This window comes from Ahaetulla prasina, chromosome 2, assembly GCF_028640845.1.
Source record: "Ahaetulla prasina isolate Xishuangbanna chromosome 2, ASM2864084v1, whole genome shotgun sequence".
Classification (NCBI taxonomy): Eukaryota; Metazoa; Chordata; class Lepidosauria; order Squamata; family Colubridae; genus Ahaetulla; species Ahaetulla prasina.
Window position 1 is genome coordinate 170,287,686 of NC_080540.1, and position 16,253 is coordinate 170,303,938.

At 38.5% G+C, this 16,253-nt stretch overlaps 1 protein-coding gene across 7 annotated transcripts in view; it reads left to right on the forward strand.

The window, feature by feature from the left end:
• The window catches only part of COL5A3 (collagen type V alpha 3 chain), a 137,150-nt gene that overhangs the window by 79,269 nt on the left and 41,628 nt on the right, over positions 1-16,253 (forward strand). For 6 of the 7 annotated variants that reach the window (XR_009153723.1, XM_058171476.1, XM_058171477.1 and 3 more), the window contains 8 exons: positions 1,741-1,785; positions 5,473-5,526; positions 7,362-7,406; positions 7,877-7,930; positions 8,235-8,279; positions 8,791-8,844; positions 12,722-12,766; positions 14,187-14,240. Coding sequence is in view for 6 of the 7 variants with exons in the window: in XM_058171476.1 (XP_058027459.1) it covers positions 1,741-1,785; positions 5,473-5,526; positions 7,362-7,406; positions 7,877-7,930; positions 8,235-8,279; positions 8,791-8,844; positions 12,722-12,766; positions 14,187-14,240 (396 nt within the window). In the remaining variant the exon portion in view is untranslated. The remainder of the gene's footprint in view (positions 1-1,740; positions 1,786-5,472; positions 5,527-7,361; positions 7,407-7,876; positions 7,931-8,234; positions 8,280-8,790; positions 8,845-12,721; positions 12,767-14,186; positions 14,241-16,253) is intronic. The other variant, XM_058171475.1, reaches the window with a different exon arrangement.

Genomic DNA, 16,253 nt, shown 5'->3' on the forward strand with positions numbered 1-16,253 from the left:
CACCTGGAGGTCCAGTCGCCCGGTTGATCGGACACTAGTTAGGACCTATACTAGGACCTACCTAGTGGCAATGAGGGAAGCGAGGCGCCCACGCCTACCCTCATTGCGCCGGCAGATAACCGCCCGCCGCCCCAGCTGGGTGACCCGCCTCTCCTACATCAGGAGGTGCGGGATGACCCTTTGCAGGGACGAGCTGAGGAGTTTAGTGGTTATCTATACGATAAAATCGCTCAGCTGAGGGACGGTCTGGACCGAATTTGGGATGATCCAAGCGAGGGAGAGGAGGCACGCCTTGTTGAGCACATTTGGGATGAGTTTGACCCTGTGGCTCCCGAGGACGTGGACAGGTTGTTGGGGAGGCTTCACGGCACGACATGTTTAAGTTGTGTTAACATTTTGGAATTTAATCTGAACATAATATTTAACTTTGATCTCTTAGTTTTTAAATTTGCAATTAGGTATTGAGTTCCGTTTATGATATTGCAGTATGTAATGGTGAAAGCCCAGAGCCGATATATTGTCTGGGTCCATATGTTACACTAAGATATATTTTCATTGAACCATTGTTGGTCTGATTCATATACATCGGTAAAGCAACAATGCATGCTTTACAAATTAGCAGCTGGGTTTGCATATCATACAAAAAAGAACCTAAACAAATCATATGAGTTAGAATTATCTATCACATTAAACTATACCCATTTCATTTTTTATGGGATGCAGTGGCTCAGTGGCTAAAACACTGAGCTTGTTGATCAAAAGGTTGTGCAGTTCAGTGGTTCGAATCCCTGGTGCCGTGTAATGGGGTGAGCTCCTGTTACTTGTTCCGGCTTCTGCCAACTTAGCAGTTTGAAAGCATGTAAAAAATGCAAGTAGAAAAATAGGGACCACCTTTGGTGGGAAGGTAATAGCGTTCCATGTGCCTTTGGCATTTAGTTATGCCGACCACATGACCACCGAGACGTCTTCGGACAGCGCTGTCTCTTCGTCTTTGAAATGGAGATGAGCACTGTCCTCTAGAGTCAGGAACGACTAGCACATATGTACCTTTACCTTTACCTATTTCATTTTTATGTTAGTATCCTAGTTTATTTAGTGAATAAATGACAAATTTTGAATTTGCATAGTACTCAAAGCTAATTCCAAAGGGCACACATTTAATTTAACCCAAGACATGAACTAATATAGGCTAGTGTGAATTGTTGACTTACATGTCTGATCTTTTAATAATAGGCAGTATATTAAAAGTATATGGAAGACACCTTCTAATCCTTAGTTTCCTCTCTTTCATATGAAAACTTTTAACATTTTAACCATGATGTAAAAAAAATGTATCGCAATAAGCATCAATCACAATTTGTCCAATTCAAATTTGCCTATTAGTTTAGTTTGCAAGCTTTACTCTTAAATATAATCTCAGTGCAGTCATAACATACATCATTAAGGTATAACATGGAAGAGAGGGGAAAATTATGAAGAAATGTTCCTAAAGCAGAACTAGATTAGGAAATAGAAAACATTAATAACTGTGAAAGAACTAAGAGTCAGAACTCAAATTGCCAAAGTAGATGTCATTCAGTTCTCTCTATCCCTTCATGTTTTCCAAAATGGAGACAGAATAATTAGGATTAGTATTTTTAGTTTTCCAATTTGGATTTACAAAATAGTTTCATTTGAAATTGTTCTGTACAAAAAAACTCTCCCTTTGATTTTCATTATCTTGTTGTTTACCTCTCGTAGGGTATTACTGGTATTGATGGTGCTCCTGGACAAAAGGGCAACATGGTAGGTAAACAAGGAGTGGGGAATTTCCTTAGTATATGGTAAAAGGGTTGTTTGCGTATATCAGACAGATATGAATAGCAAATGAGGTTTAGGGAAGTGATGAACATTGTTAAGTTATAAGGCTAGAAATGGCTGAGCACATGTGGTAGAAGGCTGAAGGTGTCACAGCTCAATTCCTTGCAGCCTTGTATATCTTCAGATCTTGCCTCTGTTTGGGGTCAAAGTTGTGGTATTTCCTGCTGTCACTATCTACCTTCTGAGGGGTGCCTCATCTCATACCCTTCCCTTCAACCCAGTGTATAAGAGATATAGGGTCCTCATATCCTATATTGTCTTTCTGATGTCTAAAAGATAAAAAGTTCAAAAAGTAGAGGTTTTAGCCTTCCCTTCACCTGTTTCATAGGAGAGTTATCAATCTCATAGGATTTAAATAAAAAGAATTAAAATAAAAACATAAAGTAAAATGTAACAAAAAAAACCCAACCTCTTTTGAACTTTAAGATTGAAACTACAACAATTAATTAATGGAACAACTTGCCTCCAGAAGTTGTAAATGCTCCAACACTGAAAGTTTTTAAGAAGAGATTGGACAACCATTTGTCTGAAATGGTGTAGGGTTTCCTGCCTAAGCAGGAGGTTGGGCTAGAAGACCTCCAAGGTCCCTTCCAACTCCTATTCTATTCTATTCTATTCTATTCTATTCTATTCTATTCTATTCTATTCTATTCTATTCTATTCTATAGGAAATACATACTGCTTTGTCAGAAAATAGAGTATGAAAGACAACCGAGTACTCCAGGCAAATGATAAAATGATGTTGGCTTTCTACAAATAAAGTTTTTTTGTCAGAAAGTTATTGATCCCAGAAAACCTATGAAATAAAGATTTCAAAGAAGCTAATTTGAATAGTGCCTAAACTATGAATGAAGGCTGAATTGCACACAATTGTTTAGCTTGTACAGAGAAGCAAAATCATTAAATTTGGTATAATACTACAGTGAGAAAAAGAAAAGAGCAATTTAATATCAAAATGAAAGAAACAATTGAATGAACTTATTTCTACAGAAATAGCCATTTTTGGCCATTTCTAGCCAAATTCCTTTTATGTAGTCTGCCAAGTTTGAATCTGAGGCTGATGGGTGAAGATACTAGCTCTTTCTACTCTCTGCCTTGGTTGATAGCTTTTCCATCTGGCCTGCCTAAATTTTTTAAAACACCTAGTAAAGAGCATATCTTTCTCAAAAATATGGGGTGAGCAATTAAGCCTGTCTAGCAAGCAAGGATGATGTATTCACAATAGAAGAGAATATATATTGCTCAGAGTTGAATGGTGGAGTCCTTGGTGTTTTCTGAGCATAGGTGTTTGCTTGCAAATGTTTTATTACCCAACCAGGCAACATGATCAGTGCACTCACAATATATAAATTGTAAACAATTATAAACACCAAACTAGTATCCACTTTGATTTCCTGCTGTAATACTGTATGTTGATCTAATCTATATACTACTAAATCTCTCATGCCTGTAACCTTTAACTGGGTGGGGCAAGCCGTGCACCATGAGGGCAATCATTTTTGAACCAAGATGCCTCAAATGGGCCAACATGCAGGATGCATCCAAAACCCATGACTCCTGGCTCCCGTGAGAATGAAAATTGGCAAATCAGAGGTGGCAACCCTGCCACATCACCACCCAGTGGTGGGATTCAGCCAGTTCGCACCACTTCAGGAGAACCGGTTGTTAACTTTCTGAACAGTTTGGCAAACTGGTTGTTGGAAGAAATCATTAGGGCAGAGAACCGGTTGTTAAATTACTTAAATCCCACCACTGTCACCCCCCAAAGGTTAAGTAAACTGATCCTGCTGTAGCCCTCCAGAGGGCAGTAGACTGGAGTGCAGTCAGCCATGATCAAGACTATAAGAAGTTGTTGCTCCTACTCTCACTACCTTTTTGTCCTTAGTCATTCTGTTTCTCTGTTTATGTAAAGGGATACCTCTGAAATGATGACACAACAGGTCACAGGTTGCCTAGTTCATTCTAAGAATCTTGTGAGAAGATTCTTCTAGAGCAGAACCTGATAATATATCAATCTTCAAACCAGCTATTAAAGTTTGATTTAGTCGGGGGGGTTGGGACTAAATTTTGAATTAAAGGGAACAAGATATAACACAGATGGAGTTCCAGTCTGGCTAGAAGGTTACTGTCCTGATCCAATGTTATTTTTTTTAAATAAATTGCTTTAATTGAAGAATGCAGCTCATCCTATTTTCTTTTACTGTACTGCATATAGATGCACATGAGGGAAGGAGCTGCGTTCATAACAGTGGAAATGTGATGTGGCAATTGTGGCATATATAGGGTGGATTTTTTTTAAAAAAAAATTAAGCATGGCAATTTAATTCATGAAGAAAAAAGATATAATTTAAATATTCCATGTTATAATGGAAAATTATATGTTTCCAAATATTACTAGGTATTAACTGGTTGCTATAACAATTAGCATAAATTAGCCTTTAATTAAATAGAATCTTCCTACAGCCATGTTTTGTTCATATCATCCAGTTTTTTTCCAGTACAAAACTATGTCTACTTAAAATCAAGACAACCAATTTTATAATGATGGGTTTCTCTTTTATTTTCAGTGTCCTTGAAAGGACATTTTTAAGTACTGTCATTTGTTCTGAAGATGAAGTTATGTTTGTTCCTTCAGCAATTTAAATCTTTTGCTGGATTTGGCATGTGACCAGAATATTTGAAATGTTAAAACTGATCTTTTCCTTCCTTTTATTTTAACCAAAGGAGAAATCAAAGAATATGGTAAAGAAAAATTAAAAATGAAGTAGATTGTAATAAGCCTACATGTTTTTTGAAGTATCCTAAAAACAATATAATTATAAACTTTAGGCCTATGCTAAGTATATCTGGCTTTATGTTTCTCATATTTATTTTTTCAGTGCAACAAAAAATACAGGAAATAAATTATGTAATGGGTCTCAAGATTCTGCTAGTATGTCTGTCCATCTTTCCATTATTAGGACCCAGAAAGAATCAAAGAGGGTTAAATTTTGTGTGTGGGAGAACCTATCAAAGAAAATTTGAATTGAACAATGGATTATTGGGGGGGGGGTTCTAATGTATCCTTATGAGAGGGGCAGTTGGCCAGCAGCTTGGAATGCTGCCAGTTCCCCATTCTGAGCCTGATGTGGAAGTCTAAGAATTACTGTGGAATAGAATGAAAATAAATGTTAATGCTTTTTCAATTATATTCTTCCATACTGAACCATGAACATTAGTTTTCCACAGCAAATAGATATGTGCAGTCTATATTCGCATAGAAAAGAGGGTCTGTTTGTTTGTTTACTTACAATAATATGTTTATACCATCCTACTTCTAATGATTCTTAGCCAAACTTTTAATCCTTGGAAATGTACTGCAAACAAATCCTAGCCTCCAATGAAGAATTAAGAAGTAAGACACAATACCCTAGCATCACAGTACTGGTTTCCCAAAAGCTTTAGAAACTGGATCCTGACCGTCTCCAAATGTTTCATTCTTCAAATCTCTGCCCTTTCTACCTTAGTAATTTTAGTCATTGTGTCACAGCTCTTGTTGCCTCTTCCATTATGACATATGTACGTATGTATATGCACTGAATGTTGGTTGACTTCAGGGTTCTCTATCTTTAGGGTATTCCAGGTGAACCAGGCCCACCTGGGCAACAAGGAAACCCTGGATCTCACGTGTGTATTTTGTTTGCATGTACATGGGGAAGGCTGGGATGTAAATGGTGGGGGTAAACATGAGCAGGTCATCTGCTGGTCAGTCTGTTAAAAAAAACAACAGGGAGGAGAGTATTACATGCATTAGAAAGGTTTTTGTTACTTTAGTGAAATGTATGAATTAACCTTTTTTTCAATCAGTATTATATTGTTAATATTCTCCAATCTCTATGTGGGCTATTATTAACCCCAGGAGGACAATTCCCACTGGTGTCTAATTTGATTCTGACTGTGAAGTTTATTAGCAACTAGGTTCATAGAGTGAGGACAGGTGTAATATAAAAACAGTTCGGAAAATATTACAATGCTAATTTCATCCAACTGTGATAGGTATGCAGATCAGCACATTGAATATTCATGTTACTTGTTCCATCTATATAAATGCAGGGTAAAGTGCACCTAGTTAATTTTAATTATGCCATCCAAGTAGACCCATATTCCTCCGTTTGATCATCCACCTTAAAATGGAAACCTTAAAAAAAATATCTGGAACATTAAGAGAGAGGCTAGTGCTGCGCAGTTCTTTGAAGAGGTGCTTCACTTTCTTGATAGTGGAAGTGAAACACTCCCTCAAAATTGCCTAAAGAAACAATATTGCTCACTTGCATCTAAGAACCAGTGAGGTAGCCATGTTGTCTTCTCTTGCTGTCCTTCAGAACCCATTTCTGCCATCTCCTCTACAGTTTATCCAATGGAAAAAGACTAAAAGAAGTCTTCTTCTTCTTCTTCAAAAAAAAACCTGAAAGAAAAGGCTAAGGAGCTTTCTCCTACTATCCTGGACTAAGTGCTTCTGAGCTACATACCTTCAGCAAATAATGTAGGATTTCCTGCACTGAGAACTGAAGGTCACTAGCTTGGAATGTCCTTGGTGTACAGATAGTCCTCACTTAATGTTGGCATTTAATAATTGGGACCAGCAACTCCATCGCTAAGCAACATGGTTGTAAAGCATGAACATTACATGACTGCACCAACTTAACAATAGCAGTTCCATCACTAGGCAAATCCCCCATGTTTATTAGACACAGTGTCATTTGTTACCTTTTGCAATTTCCTGCCAGTTTCCCCACTGATTTTGCTTATCAGAAGCCAGTGGTGAAGGTCTCAAGGGGTGATATTTGACCATAGGATACTGCAACATCATAACTGTGACCACAGGATACTGCTCATATAACTGTGAGCAGGTACCAAGTACCTGATGTGACTGTGGCGGCACTATAACAGTTACAATTATAAGGAACCATTGTAAGACTCCTCATTCAGTGTCATCAGAACTGTGAATGGTCACTGGATGAGGACTGCCTGTATGAAAAAAGACTTCTGGATTGGCTAGGTAAGAGAGAATTTCAGGCAATCCTAAAGCATTTACTGTGCGTCATTTGCCAGAAATTTTGGTTAGAGGTTTAGAGGACGCAGCAGGCATCCAACCGGAAGACCTTCAGCCAATCCTGGGAGAAAGGGCTAAAAGTAACTTTCTCTTTTTTCTACTGTAAATTGATTCAAGACACCCAAATTGCTATAGCAAAGTGAATTACATTGCCTCTGCAGTGAAAACTATTTCATCAAGGAAAGAAACTAATCAATGCGAATTTCTGTACAAAATATTTGGAGGTGGGGGGAGATTCCATTAAGAATTTATCCTTACAGGGGAATAGATATATTTGAACTGAAAGGACATTTCCTGGATAGTCCCAGGGCTCTGACAACATTAAGTATGCCTTATCCCTACAAAATAATAATAATAAAAATTCTTCTTGTAAATTGTCACATTTCTCACTCTGGTTTTTCTCCTGTAGGGCTTGCCTGGTCCTCAGGGCCCCATTGGACTTCCAGGAGAAAAGGTGAGTGGAATTAGGGAGTGTCTAGCTGAGGCGTAGAATCAGAACTAGGCTGAAAATCCCAATTTTCAAGGTAGCTATAGCAGCGGGCATCAGAGTTCTATCACTGGGATCTAATGCAAAAGACTGCTGTGCACAGAATTTTGTTAAGCACCAAGATCAATCTGATTTTGCAGCCTTTCCATCTAATAATGCCCCAAGATTTTTTTATTCCAGCTGTGTAATATATGGTGGAAGAGGATTACATTTTGTTGCTGATTTTATTTCTGTAGTTTGGAAGAAAATGTGCAGCTTAAATCTGTTACATATTCCTCAGAAATCTGCCAGTGGCTCTCCATCTGTATTCCTCTTATGTCAGCATACAGTTCAGGAGGAGATATGAGAACTGATGGGATTGTGTCACTTAATCCATTGTCACAGTCCAGATTGCCCACCCAGCTTTCTGAATATCTCCCTGCACTTTCTTCTCACAGGGTCCACCAGGAAAACCGGGAATACCAGGACTGGCTGGAATGGATGGATCTCTGGTAAATGCGAACATTATTAAAATCTTCATGAACATGGTACTCAAAGATGAAACCAGAAACTTTCCTTCTTTTGCAGTAGCACTAATATCTGAGGAGAGGTGAATGATGTACTGTAAACGTATAGAGATCTACACTTGGAATTCTACATTATGCCCAGAAGAAAACTTAGCTCCATGCCTTGTCTTCCTTTTCTATTGACCCAATATACTTTCCCAGGGTACCAGTTTCATGGTGGTGTAGTACCTTTAAGCAAGCATTCATAATACAATTACTTCACAACACTGTCTCTTCTATTGCTTTTCAGGGTCATCCTGGAAGAGAAGGGCCAGCTGGAGAGAAAGGAACTCAGGTAAAAAGAAGAAAAAAGCCTGCTTCTGAGAGGCAGAAGTAAAGTTTGTATAGAGCAGGGGTGAAATGTACTTACCTTCCTTACCGACTCGGAAGTCCACACGTCACGTGCATCACATGCATGTGCAGACCTTCTGCACATGCGCAAAACCTTCTGCATGCACAGAAGGTAAAAAACACATTACTTCCGGGTTAAAACCAGGAAGTAATGACACCCGGGCAGCAGGTGTTGCCGGTGGTTCGGCAATCACTACCGGATTACCGAACCACTGGTCACGATCTCTATTGGATCACGAGATCTAGTCAGAATTGGGAGCATTTCACCCCTGCTATAGAGCCATCTAAAGTCCATAATTTAGAAAAGGGAGTTTTTTCCCCCTAGTCCTCTATCTTCTTCCCAATGTAAAAAAATCCAAAACTTCAGAAACGGGGATTTACGATCTTTAAGATTGTAGCAAGGGTGGGAAGGGAGGCTGCCTGACAGACTTGTTTTAAATGTCTTTCTCCTTCAGGGTCCATCTGGTGCAGCAGGGCCAGTTGGTTACCCAGGTCCACGAGGAGTAAAGGTAAAGAGATACCACTTTTATCATTTTTCAAGAATGCACATTTCTACTGAAATTTCTTCCCCTTTTCCTTCCCATCCTCTCATTTTTGTTAGCGCCTCCTCTTATTGCCAGTCTATTTTTTATTATTTATATAATTATGAAATCAACATTCATAGCTACTCAGGGTGGTATTCAGCCGATTCAGACTGGTTCGGGCGAACCGGTAGCTCTGATGATCAGCTGAGAGTGAATTAGTTTGCTCCGATGATCAGCTGGGCCCACCCGCCCTCCCCTGCGCTATACCGACCTATATTTCCTTTGTTTGAAGCCCAGCTGATAGGCATGGCAGAGTGGATTGCCGCGCCTCAGCTGTTTAACTCACCAGGCTGCAGTAGAAGGTATGTTTTAGAGCTGTTTTCAAATGCATTGTGCGCACAGCGAAGCGGTTGTTACACCAGTTGAATCCCACCACTGTAGTTACCCAACTGACATGTGACCAGGTTGGGGTACACAATTAGAAAAAGCAAATAACAGCAACTACAAAAATGCACTAAAATGTAGTAAGATATGTTGCACCTGAGGCTATGTGAAACAAAAACTAAAACAATCAAGATGAGTACAAAATCTTCCAATTCTGTCCTGGGGAAGAAAAACAGGTATTTGTAAAGTATCTGAAAAGAAGCTAGGGTCAGAGCCACCGGATCTCAAGGAGATGGTGTTCCATAGGGATAGGGACAGAGAAAGGATGTCTCCTCAGTCCTGCTAGAAGACACTGGTTAGTTGAGGGGACTTGGAGCTCCATTGGATCTAGAGCCCCAACGCATACGCCATTCGGTCAGATATTATCAGACAGGAAAAAGTAATTTGAGACAGCCAGTTCCACAATCAGACTCTGTTTCATGAGAACTTTGTAGATAGCAACCAGCATCTTGAAATTGTACCTGGAAGCCTACTGGTTACCAACACAGCTTGCAAATTCTATACAAGTAGTCCTTGACTTACAACCACAATTGACCCCAAAAATTCTGTTGTTAAGTGAAGCATTTGTTAAGTGAATATTGCCCCATTTTATGACCTTTCTTGCCTCAGTTGTTAAGTGAATCACTGCAGTTGATAAGTTAGTAACACAGTTGTTAAGTGAATCTGGCTTTTCCATTGACTTTGCTTTTCAGAAGGTCAAAAAAGGTGATCACATGATCTTGTGACACAGCAGCAGTCATAAATATGAACTAGTTGCCAAGCATCTGAATTTTGATCACATGATCATGGGGATGCTGGAAAGGTCATAACTAAAAAACAGTTGTAAGTCACTTTTTTCAGTGCCATTGTAACTTTAAATAGTCACTAAATGAACTGTTGTAAGTCGAGGACTACCTGTACTTGCAGTGTTAATGGATTCATTGAGATGTGCCCATAACTACTCGTGCATTTGCATTCTTTGAGTCATCTTCAAGGGCAGATGCATGTAGATGTATTGCAACAGTTCATACATGAGATGACCAAAGTATAAATCACTGTGAGTAGAGCCTCCTGATTCAGAAATGGACATAATTGCTGTACAAGATGAATTTATGCAAAGACCCTACAAGCCATGGTTGCTACCTGCTCTTAACATAAATGTCTAGGGAGATTCTCAGTCATCCAGGTCTTGGTTGTTCCAAAGGTGCTTTTTTCCAAAGATATTTCACTTGTTTTTTATTGAAAAAGTTTTAAAAACAAAACATTTCCTTTTCCCCTCCTCCCAGAAAACCCCTTCCCCTCCTTCCCCCAGCTTCCCGGTCAATCACAAGGTATTGTTATACATAAACCAAACATAGAGTAAAATTTTCCCTTCTAATCCAATTAACCTCATCCAAATCTTTTCATCTCCCAACCCCCTCCCCATTACATAAAATAATACTTCCTAATTATTCAAAGGCAATCTGATATTTCTTAATCTGATATCTGTTTTGTAGATAATCAATCCATTTTTTCCATTCAATTAAATATCTTTCCTGCGTATTGTCTTTTAAAAAAGCTGAGATTTTAGCCATCTCAGCCAAATTAATGACTTTCAATATCCATTCTTCTATTGTAGGTACCTCTTCTTTCTTCCAGTATTGTCCAATCAACAGTCTTGCTGCTGTTATTAAATTCAGAATCAATTTAGTCTCAATCCCTGTACAATCCGTTATAATTCCCAAAAGGAAAAATTGCGGCAGGAACTTTATCTTCTTCTTCAGTACATTTTGAATAATCCACCAAATTCTTATCCAAAAGGCCTTAATTTTCTTGCAAGTCCACCAAATATGAAAATATGTAGCATCATCACAATCACACCTCCAACATTTCGCTTGGATATCAGGATACATACATGATAATTTTTTGGGATCTAAGTGCCATCTATAAAACATCTTATAAAAATTTTCCCTTAAATTCTGTGCTTGTGTAAACTTAACATTTCTAACCCAGATTTTCTCCCATGTTTCCAACATTATTGGTTCCTGAATATTCTGTGCCCATTTTATCATACAGTCCTTTACCAAATCCTTTTCCGAATCTATTTCAAGCAACACATTATACAATCTCTTTATATGCTCCTGGGTCTGATTTCTAATTTGCTTTATTAAATTTTCCTCCCTTTGCATTATACCAATTTTTTGATCTTCTTTCCATCTAGCACTTATTTGCCCATATTGAAACCAAGTATAATTCCTCCCTTCTTCATTTAATACCTGTAATGATTTTAATTGCAATCTACCTCCTTCAGCATACAAAAGTTCTTTATAAGTAATCATTTCCTGTTTCTGTTCTATATTTATATTCTCTATTGCATGTCTGGGCAAAGATATTTCACTTCTTATCCAATAAGCTTGATCTAAAGAAGCTTCTTGGATGAGAAACAAAATGTCTTCAAGGAAAAACAAAGTCCAGTTGCCTTTTGAGAAAAGCACCTTTGGAATGCTCTTAGCATACCAGCCTGAGTCTAGGAGGACCCCCCAAACTGAGCAAGAACTGTGTTTGAGCTAGTGCAAACCCATGCAGAGGGACACGGTGGCTCAGTGGCTAAGATGCTGAGCTTGTCGATCGAAAGGTCGGCAATTCAGCGGGTTGAATCCTTAGTGCCACGTAATGGGGTGAGCTCCCATTATTTGTCCCAGCTTCTGCCAACCTAGCAGTTCGAAAGCACATAAAAAATACAAAATAGAGACCACTTTTGGTGGGAAGGTAACAGTGTGCCGTGAGCCTTTGGCATTTAGTCATGCCGGCCACATGACCACAGAGACATCTTCGGACAGCGCTGGCTCTTCGGCTTTGAAATGGAGATGAGCACCGCCCCCTAGAGTTGGGAACGACTAGCACATATGTGCGCAGGGAACCTTTACCTTTAATCCCATCTAGAACCAAAGATGGAAACTCTCATGATTAAGGTAAAATCCACAGTCATTTAGGCTGGCTAAGGTTTGGTTTGAGACTGTTCTCCTCCATCCAGACCTCCCCAGCTTCCAGACATTGAGACAGAATCTTAGTGGCATTGCTTGGTCAGCCAAGGGTTGAGATGTATAACGATATTCAACCCTATGCCAATGGATGATTTCAGTGAACAACCTCAGGTAGAGGCTAAGCCAAGGCAGGAAGGTCAACAGGAGGTGTGCTAAAAGTCAGATGATGGCTGCAGTCATGCAATCAAAGCTTGCCCTGTCCTGAAGGCTGAATGCTTTTGTTCGGGGCAAAAAACTGGACTGCCAACCTTCAGAATTCAGTAGTCACTGCTCAGACCTACCTTGGTATCTTTCTGGATGATGCCATTCACAGCTTGTAGCTTTCTGCCTGTAATCATGGCTTCTATATCAAAGTGAATGTTTAAAGTTGGTTTTTATATAACAAAATTTCTGTCCATTTTTTTCCTTTTCCATAGGGGGCATTTGGAATAAGGGGCCTGAAAGGCAGCAAAGGTGAGAAGGTAAGTCTCTGAAGAGAGTACAAGGCAATATCAGAGAAAGAGTTCCACAGATTTCAACAAATTTAAGAGAGCTTTTCACTGCTCTTGCTTTCTCTGTGTTGCTAGTGTGCAATTCTAGAACAGATCACAGACATTTAACTGCAGTAAGTGGAATAAGTTGGAATCACTTGGAATATTGCATCCAGTTTTGGTCGCCACGATGTAAAAAAGATGTTGAGACTCTAGAAAGAGTGCAGAGAAGAGCAACAAAGATGATTAGGGGACTGGAGGATAAAACATATGAAGAACGGTTGCAGGAACTGGGTATGTCTAGTTTAACAAAAAGAAGGACCAGGGGAGACATGATAGCAGTGTTCCAATATCTCAGGGGCTGCCACAGAGAAGTGGGAGTTGGGCTGTTCTCCAGAGCACCTGAGGGTAGAACAAGAAGCAATGGGTGGAAACTGATCAAGGAAAGAAGCAACTTAGAACTAAGGAGAAATTTCCTGACAGTTAGAACAATTAATAAGTGGAACGACTTGCCTTCAGAAGTTGTGAATGCTCCAACACTGGAAATTTTTAAGAAAATGTTGGATAACCATCTGACTGAGATGGTGTAGGGTTTCCTGCCTGGGCAGGGGGTTGGACTAGAAGGCCTCCAAGGTCCCTTCCAACTCTGATGTTATGTTATGTTATGTTAAGTATTATATTTTTTGACCTTCTTCCAATGCAGTAATTATTTGACCTGTGCTTAATACGAGTTTTGATGTTCCAACTGGGTATAAACCCTTGAAAAGTAGTACTTTTGGATTTTTATGTTAGTTTCTAGATTGCAACAAATTAGAATGTACCATTGGGTAATACAGTAACTTTGTTAGGATCAGTTCACACACACACCAAAAAAAAACAAAAACAAAAACCTTGCAAAGGAGCAGGAAAATGTTTTGGTTGTCATCTAGAGGTAGCAGGGAAAATACTTTATAGCAGTTAAAAAATTGCCCATATCTGAAATTCATCCAAATTTTAGAATAGCTTTTCCTAATATAAATCAACATGTTCATATTTGGTTTTTGAAACATTTCTTTTCGGTATTATCTTTGAAGTTCTGACTAACAAATTGTTTCTTCATAGTTCAAAATCCTTATATTCAGACAGTAAGCAATAACTGACAAGGTTGACAGTCAGGTAGGAGAATATAATTTCAAGTTCAGGCAGAGGCATTTTAACTAGCAAGTCTACTAGCCAAGTGCTCCTGTCTTTAGAAATATATATGTTCTCTTGTGTGGGTGGGGGGGATAAGAACAAAAATTACAACTGTAGATTTGAAGTAAAATGAATTTTGCACACCATTAAAATATGTGATTCTTTCTTTGTATTTCAGCATTAAAATAAGATTGACATTTTTATTATTCTCATGTTTTGACCTTTTATGGGTTCCTAGGGTGAAGATGGATTCCCCGGCTTCAAAGGTGATATGGGGCCCAAAGGCGACTGGGTGAGCAATATTCTTTCCAATATTCCCAGTATGAAATATGTGTGGAGGCTTTTAAAAGAAGGCATGAAACACCACTGAGGCTCTAGAAATTCATTCCTTACTGTTAGCATTTGTAGTAGATTTTATTAACAGTTTTAAATAGAAGATAAAACATTATAAAGAAAAAGGGAAAAAACAAAAGTACAAAATTACAAAAAGAAAAGAGAGAAACCTCCCAGTTCCTTTGCAGCAAATACAAGTATGATTACATAATTATCCCTTCCTCTATATATACAAAAAGAAAAGTTCTCTTTTTAATATAACCTAGTTATTTTCTAATCATAAAAACCATAAATTATTTTTTCTGCCTGTAAGTCTGTAAGGGGTTTCCAGTCAGCCATAAATATAGCTATTTTCTTTTCTCTAAACAAAAAAGTTAATTTAGGTATCTCTGCAGGTTCCACCATCTTCATCAACCATTCCTAAGTTGTGGGTAGTGTCAGATCTTTCCACTTTTGAGCATATAACAGTCTTGTTGCATTTGTCATATATAAAAACTATATTTCCATGACTTTTTTTCTAGTTACCTGTCCATTAATCTCAAAGACAAGCCTCTGGTTGCAATGTTATTTTAATCTTTAAAATTTCTAAAGTAATATATGTATTGTGTGTGTGTGTGTGTGTGTGTGTGTGTGTGTGTGTCTGTCTATCTATCTATCTATCTATCTATCTATCTATCTATCTATCTATCTATCTATCTATGTAAAGGTAAAGGTTCCCCTCGCACATATGTGCGAGTCGTTCCTGACTGTAGGGGGTGGTGCTCATCTCCGTTTCAAAGCTGAAGAGCCAGCGTTGCCCGAAGATGTCTCTGTGGTCATGTGGCTGGCATGACTAAGTGCCAAAGGCTCACAGAACGCTGTTACCTTCCCACCAAAGGTGGCCCCTATTTTTCTACTTGCATTTTTTACGTGCTTTCAAACTGCTAGGTTGGCAGAAGCTGGGACAAGTAACGGGAGCTCACCTCGTTATGCGGCACTAGGGATTCGAACCGCTGAGCTGCTGACCTTTCAATTGACTTCATATATTCTAGACAATTTCTCTGGTAACAAATATCAATGATACATCATTTTATAAAAATCCTTTTTAAGATTAGAACACAGTGTAAATTTCAATCCCAGCATAACTCCCCTTGTGTTAAGAACAATAAAACCACCTACTTTCAGTAGCATAATTTTTTGTGGAAAAGTAAGTGCATTAAACATGCAAGCCGTAGGGTACCAATTTTACTTTTTAATGCTTCTTTGGCAGCCACATCCCTCAAAATACAATGGGTCATATGCCCATAACACTCTTGGCCTTGAGACTAAACATTTTTCTAAAAGGAAAAAAAATGAAGCCTGCAACTTTAAAAAGTTGTCCATGCCATTTTTAGTAAAAAGACAGGGTTTTTATATTCAAGTAGTAGGAGGATTGACTTTCTGAGATCAGATAATAACATAACAAATGATGTTAAGTGATAAAATAAATGTTATGTGATAAAATGATGAAATAATAAATCCTACTGTCAACTTTCCAAGTACTGAGAGGTACAAAGGGGTTAGACCAGTTCATGTCATGTTTTTCAGTGCACGGAAGACTTGCCAAAGGTGGGTTTGGGGTGAGGAGGTTAAGATTTAGAGAAGAATCTTTCATTCCGGTTTTAGAAATCCAGAAAGGATTTTTCTTTGGGGAGAAGTTTTGTAAAACAGGAAAGGGATTCTCCATCTCTGTGTTAGATACTATGATCTCTGTGAATCTCATGGTGTGTAGTATCTAGATTATATTTAAAATGTTTTGCCTGACATTGGGATGTTGCCATCCTAGGATGTCAAGCCTGATACGTTTTTATTAGCTGCATCTCAGGTTTGTTGCTGTGTCAGTTATGGTACTCCTTACTCATGTTAAATATAAGTTTAAGAACCTTAAAGGTTTTTTTTCTTTTCAAATAAAAAGCAAAATGATGGTTAGAACTTTGATTCTGTAAAGTTATAA